We start from the raw sequence: 6,036 nt of genomic DNA, 5'->3' as shown, positions 1-6,036 counted from the left end.
TGGCAGGTCTCGAACCCGCGGGCTTAGGCCAATCCACTCACCTCAGCCTCCCAAAGGCATGGGATTACAGGCTGAGTCACCGAGCTTGGCTGGAGTAATGAATTTTTAAGAAAGCACATTGGGAACCTCCCTAAGATAGAGAATCATAAAGTAGAATGCACATGATATCTGTCTGGAGTCCTTAAAATTTCTCAGATAATAACATCACTACTCTCAAATAATTTCAAACATGATGCAAAAGGAAAACTTAAAAAATAGTTTGACATGGATTTTCTAAATGAATAAGTAGACATCTGCACATCTCCAAAAGCATCAGAAATGTAGTTAGATCATGCAGTTGAAAACCCATTAAGTAAACTTCGTTTTCCTCTGTAACCTTGAAATGAGATTACTGAAGAAGCCGAGTTTTTGGAGAATTTCAGAACATGGAATAATAGATGTTCCTTTGTGGAACAAGAGAGAAATAATTCCAGACTTCTCAGAAATCATTTCCATTGGAGCAGACCATCTTCCCAAACCACATTTCAAGCTCTGCTTCCTGGATTTATGTCATCTGCTTCATTCAAACCCACCTACCTGGAGTTTTGGCTAACATGCTGAGTCTCCTCATATCCCAGGGATTTTTCCTTTGCTCCAGACACGTGATCAGGTCTGGCTTAGAAACAGCAAGGCCTGTTTTATTAGAAAAAAAAGTAATATGACCATTGCTGGAGTTCTTCAATTACAAACCTAGTATTGAACTCAGTAGAGAACATATTAACAATATTCTGGAAAATTTATCCCCAAATGTTATTTTCCAATAGCCCTCAGAACATTTGTATAGCATTTTAAATATGTGTATTTTTGGGGGGGGAGGGTTGGAATCTCACTCTGTCACCCAGACTAGAGTGCAGTGGCACACTCCTGGCCACTGCAGCCTCAACCTGCTGGGTTCTGGTGATCCTTCCACCTCAGCCTTCCAGAACTACTAGTGTGTGCTACCATGCCCAGCTAATTTTTTGATTTATTGTAGATATGAGGTCTTGCCAAGTTCCCTGGGCAGGTCCTGAACTCACGGACTCAGACAATTCTCTCACTTCGGCTTCACAGAGTGCTTGGATTACAGACTTACAGACTGAGCCACTGAGCCTGGCAGGTTTTTTTTTTTTTTTTTGAGTTGGAATCTCACTTGGTGACACAGGCAACCCCAGCATCAACCTGCTGAGCTCAGATGATTCTTCCCTCTCAGCCTTCCATACGTAGCCAGAACTACAGGAGTTTGCTACGACACCCAGATAATTTCTTGATTTATTGTAGAGTTGAGGTCTTGCCAAGTTTCCCAGGTTGTTCTGCACTCCATAGACTCAAGTAAACCTCTCACATTGGCCTCCCAAAAGGCTGGGATTATGGACTTGAGGCACTGCTCCCCACCTTAAATTTGTGCATTCTTAGCTCAGTACTAGTGAGTCAAAAACTTATGATAGCAATTGGATTGAGGTGTGGGTAATTATAGTCTATGTGACTAAATTTCTGGACTTACCACTAATATAGATAGAAGGACACATGTCAATTCAAAATAGAGAGAAAATAAAACAACTTTAGTATATTCTTTTCTATGTCAACAAATCACCAACTTTTCTTTGATAGCAGGAATCTGAAAGTCATTCACACAAAGCAGAAATTTCCTGGAAACATTCTACAAAGGAAGGATAAGAAATTCTTAGTATAAAATAGGGATTGTGTTTTAAAACTGTCCTCACCTAGAAAAACCAGGCTTCTGTGGTTCTCTAACATCACATTCCGGTACAATATCCTCTGAGTGGGGTACAGGCATTCCCACTCCTCTGGAGAGAATTCTATGGCCACATCCTTGAATGTCAAGAGCTCCTGAAAACAACAACAACACATATTTACCAAGTGACCATGCCTCTAGGTAAAGCAAGTGTGAAGAAAGCAGTGCCCAGCTTGACATATCTATCTGCAAAACCTGTAACAGCCTGTAATAGCTTGCTTGATGGCCAGGCTCAGTGGCTTAGTCTGTAATCCCAGCACTTTGAGAGGCCAAGGCAAGAGGATTGTCTGAGTCCATGGGTTTGAGACCCACCCGGACAACTTAGCAAGACTTCATCTCTACAATAAATAAAAAACTTGCTGGGCATGGTAGTGTGCACCTCTAGTTCTGGTTACTGGATGCCTGAGGTGGAGGGATAACAAGAGCCCAGCAGGTCAAGGCTGTGGTAGCCAAGAGCATGCCGCTGCCCTCCAGTCTGGGTTACAGAGACTCCAACTCGAAAGAAAGAAAGAGAGAAAGAGAGACAGAGAGAGAGAGAGAGAGAGAGAAAGGAAGAAAGAAAGAAAGAAGGAAAGAAAGAGAAAGAGAGAGAAAGAAAGAGAAAGAAATAGCTTGCTTGACATAAGTAACTCCATTTTGTAACAAATCCTCCATGTTAACCTAAAAATAACCCCTTTATGTAACCTTCCCATAATCACAACCACACACCCACGTTCCTATTCCCTTGGTGCTTGGAAACTCCCTAGTTGTGCATATTCTGTAACCATCTGTATCCCTTTATAATCCAATGTATTGCCAAGGAATATTAATCTAACTATACAGCTTATGTAATTTCTGCCTTTGTATATCCCCTACTTACTCTGTTTGGGGCCAAGAGTTCTTTGGATACTAGTCTGCTCTCAAACGCCAGCATCAATAAAGGACTTTTAATTCGACCCTCTCTGCATGTTTGCGTCCTTTCTTGCATTGTAGCTATAACATTTGGAGGCCCCTGCTAGATGAGTCACCAACCTCGGGAGGCAGCCTCACTCCAGCTCTCCCCAGCTAGGTGGGGATGGTATAGGGGAGGTGCCCCCTGTAATGTTCCAGGGCCTAATAACCTCTCACCTGGCTCAGAGGGAGTTGGAATGATGACTGGCTTCCCATTGCCTCAAAATTCTTGAGTACATCTGCGTTCTCCTGGGAAGTAAGAATCTGTTTAATCTGTCTGTGGCCACAACTCTGTTAAGGAGGACACAGCCTGATTGAGGCCACTCCTTAGACTTTGCTCTTTGCCTAAGGTGTTGGTAGAATGGTTTCTTGGATTAGTATCTGGTTTCTGTTTATAGCGTCTCAGTTTAGTAACTGGTTTCTGTTTGGATACCTGCTTTGACGTCTGATTGTTTATAATATTGTCCCCTTTCTGTTCTTTGCATCTTGCTGTGCTCTTTGTTAAAGGGCTTGCTTCTGCTGCACCTTGAGACTGACATTTAGGCTATAAACTTTTATTAGACTTTGCTTATCTCTTTGTAATTGGAGTTCTGCTTTTCATCAGGTGTCTTATGTGATTTACTGGTTTTTAACAACGTGGGGTGTAAGGCCTCCAAGCCTACAAAGCCCCAGGACTGTATGTTAAGAAACTTCTGTCTGGTTCACAGAGCATTATGGAGTACGTTTCTCAAAGGGCAAGTGTCAGACCCTCTGTGAATTCGATTGGTAATGTTGGATGGCCCTCTACAGGGTCTCTGGATGTTTATGTTACTCGGTTTGAATTTGTTTTGTTTGTTCTGTTTATAGCCATAATTGTTTTCTGGTTTCAGAGCTCTAATTTTGATTTTTTTTTTTTTTTAGTTTTCTCTAAGTTTGCTTTTGTCTTTTTTTCCTCCCTTTTCCATTGGTATTGCTTATACAATTCAACCAGTTCTAACTGAAAATATAAACAGCATTTAAACCTGCACAGCTTTTATTGAACTGCCTATTGGGACAAATTTTCGCCATGCAAGATGGTTCCAATTTTGTCAGAAATATAATTTAAATTTGAATATCTTAAAAATAATAATAAACTTGTTACTGTTTCATGGCAAAAATTTATAAAAGGTTATTAAATCAAGATTTGTTTAATTATGTTTACAACTCTATATAAATAAGTATAACCATGGTGCCTTATTCACCATCTGGCAGCAAGCAATCACCTATAAAACCATGGCCAAAACAATAGGGCCATTGGCAGAGCTGAAGGATCCCCTGTTCAGTTACCACCAGCCTCTGCCTCAGCCTTTGCCATCTGCCAATCAAGTCAATACCCTGGGTTCACCTCAACAGCTCCTGAGTTCATCTTGACCACTTTAAAAACTGGCCAGTCAACCCCCTGGTCTTTTTCCTATGTTAACTCATATGCAACATCTGCTTAATGTCACTATGTCCCAGATTGCTGGTTCTGCTTAAAACCAAAACCCCATATTATGTGGGCCTAGAAGTTGAAACTGCTATCATCAGCAATGCAGACAAAACTAAATGACCTCCTGAAATGGTTTCCCTTACTCTAGGTGATGTAACTGGTAAAGACTCCTGCTTTATAACTCCAGGTTTTAATCTAACAACTTTTCCATTCTCTGATGTTTTTAACTTATCCCTCACCCTAACCATGGCCGAATCCATGGCCTACATGGCCCCTGCCAACACCTGGTTAGCTATTTCTACAGATCTTACAAAATGTTCTACTACCAAAATGTTAATTAATCAGTTTACTTTATATATTACTGTTCATGTGCTACCTCAGGTTTATGCTTATAGTGGTCCCAAAAGAGCTCTCTACTCAATGCCCCTGGTCTTCCAATTGCTTGTTCAAAACACACTGTTCCCTTGTTAGTACTTGCCATAGTCAGGTTGAGTGTAGCAAGAACAGCTGAAACCAGTACACTGCTCTTGTTTGAGGAGAACAGGGTCTATCCTTGCCCAAGAAATGGATACTGACCTAGGTAACCTACAATTTGCCATGGACCAACTCTATGAAAAGTAAAATCCCTGGTTAAAGTTGTCCTCCAAAATCATAAAGGCATAGACTTACCTTTTCTATCTGAAGGGGGACTCTGTGTAGCCCTTGAAAAAGCTTGTTGCTTCTATGCCAACAATTCAAGGGTTATTAAAAACACCCTCCAAAGGGTCTGAAAAAATTGTACAAACACCAATAAAATAAAATAAAATAAAATAAAATAAAATAAAATAAATCCTAATTCCAATCCTTGTTCAATTGAAACCCATGGCTAGCAACCCTTGTTACTGGTATAGTTGGACCCCTCATATTTCTCCTCAGTTTGCTCATAGGGCCCTGCATAATAAATTAAATTATTCATCTTAAACAATGAATCAGTTCTGTAAAACTTATGTATATAAGACCCCAATATAATAATAATAATATACTTATGATAGATGAGTCAATGCATTGAATAATAAACAACTAAAAGGGGGGGGATGAAACATCTATCTGCAAAACCTATAAACAGCCTGTAATTACTTCCTTGACATAAGTAACTCCATTTTGTAGCACAGCCTCCATGTTAACCTAAAAATAACCCCCTTATGTAAATTTCTCATAATTACACACACCCACATTCCTATCTAACCTTGCCCAAGAAACTCCCTAGTTGCACAAATTCTGTAACCATACGTACCCCTTCACAATCAAATGTATTGCCAATAAATATTCATCGAACATATGACAAGTTGATACAACTAGAATTATGCAATAAGATAATTTGTAACACAGAAATATTCTCTAACGCATTGAGTCTGAGAAAAAAGAACGAAATAAAATACACTCAGCCAGTGTAGACACTCTTTTTTTGTGAATTATACAGCATAAATTTGGACACTAACACAGGCATTTACATTTTTTTAGTGCTATGTTTACATCACACAAAATAAGATGCATATACTGCTCAGATGGAAAGCTAATGAGTTGGAAGGTCCTCGTCAAGTTTTAAATATATACAACAATGAATCAAATATCTTGTTAAAATGCAAATTTTTATTCAGAAGACATGGATTTAGTCTGAAGTTCTGCACTTTTTTTTTCAGTTGGTGTGTCTCATTCTTACCCATGTTAGGGTGCTCAAACAAATTGGTATCAGGTTCCAAGGCACACAAAGGCAACACAACATCTGTGCTGAGATGTTTTGGCAAAAAGATATAGGTATTTATTATTATTATTATTTGAGTTGGAGTTTCACTCTTTTTTTTAAACATATTTTTTATTTTCAAATTGTGGGGTACAGTTAAGGGTTAGA

At 39.4% G+C, this 6,036-nt stretch overlaps 1 protein-coding gene across 1 annotated transcript in view; it reads right to left on the bottom strand.

Annotated features, from left to right (window-relative positions):
- The window catches only part of LOC103273400 (zinc finger protein 679-like), a 13,280-nt gene extending 8,872 nt beyond the window's left edge, over positions 1–4,408 (bottom strand). The window contains exons 1-3 of the mRNA XM_021718940.1: positions 4,388–4,408; positions 1,740–1,866; positions 577–672 (exon numbers count right to left, since the gene is read on the bottom strand). Of these exons, the coding sequence (XP_021574615.1) occupies positions 577–672; positions 1,740–1,866; positions 4,388–4,408 (244 nt within the window). The remainder of the gene's footprint in view (positions 1–576; positions 673–1,739; positions 1,867–4,387) is intronic.
- Positions 4,409–6,036: the final 1,628 nt, after the last annotated feature.

The sequence above is a fragment of the Carlito syrichta genome, unplaced genomic scaffold, assembly GCF_000164805.1.
Source record: "Carlito syrichta isolate Samal-C Ts95f unplaced genomic scaffold, Tarsius_syrichta-2.0.1 Scaffold314025, whole genome shotgun sequence".
NCBI classification, from domain to species: domain Eukaryota; kingdom Metazoa; phylum Chordata; class Mammalia; order Primates; family Tarsiidae; genus Carlito; species Carlito syrichta.
The sequence above is the reverse complement of the archived record's forward strand: the minus strand, read 5'-3'. Positions and strand labels throughout refer to the sequence as shown.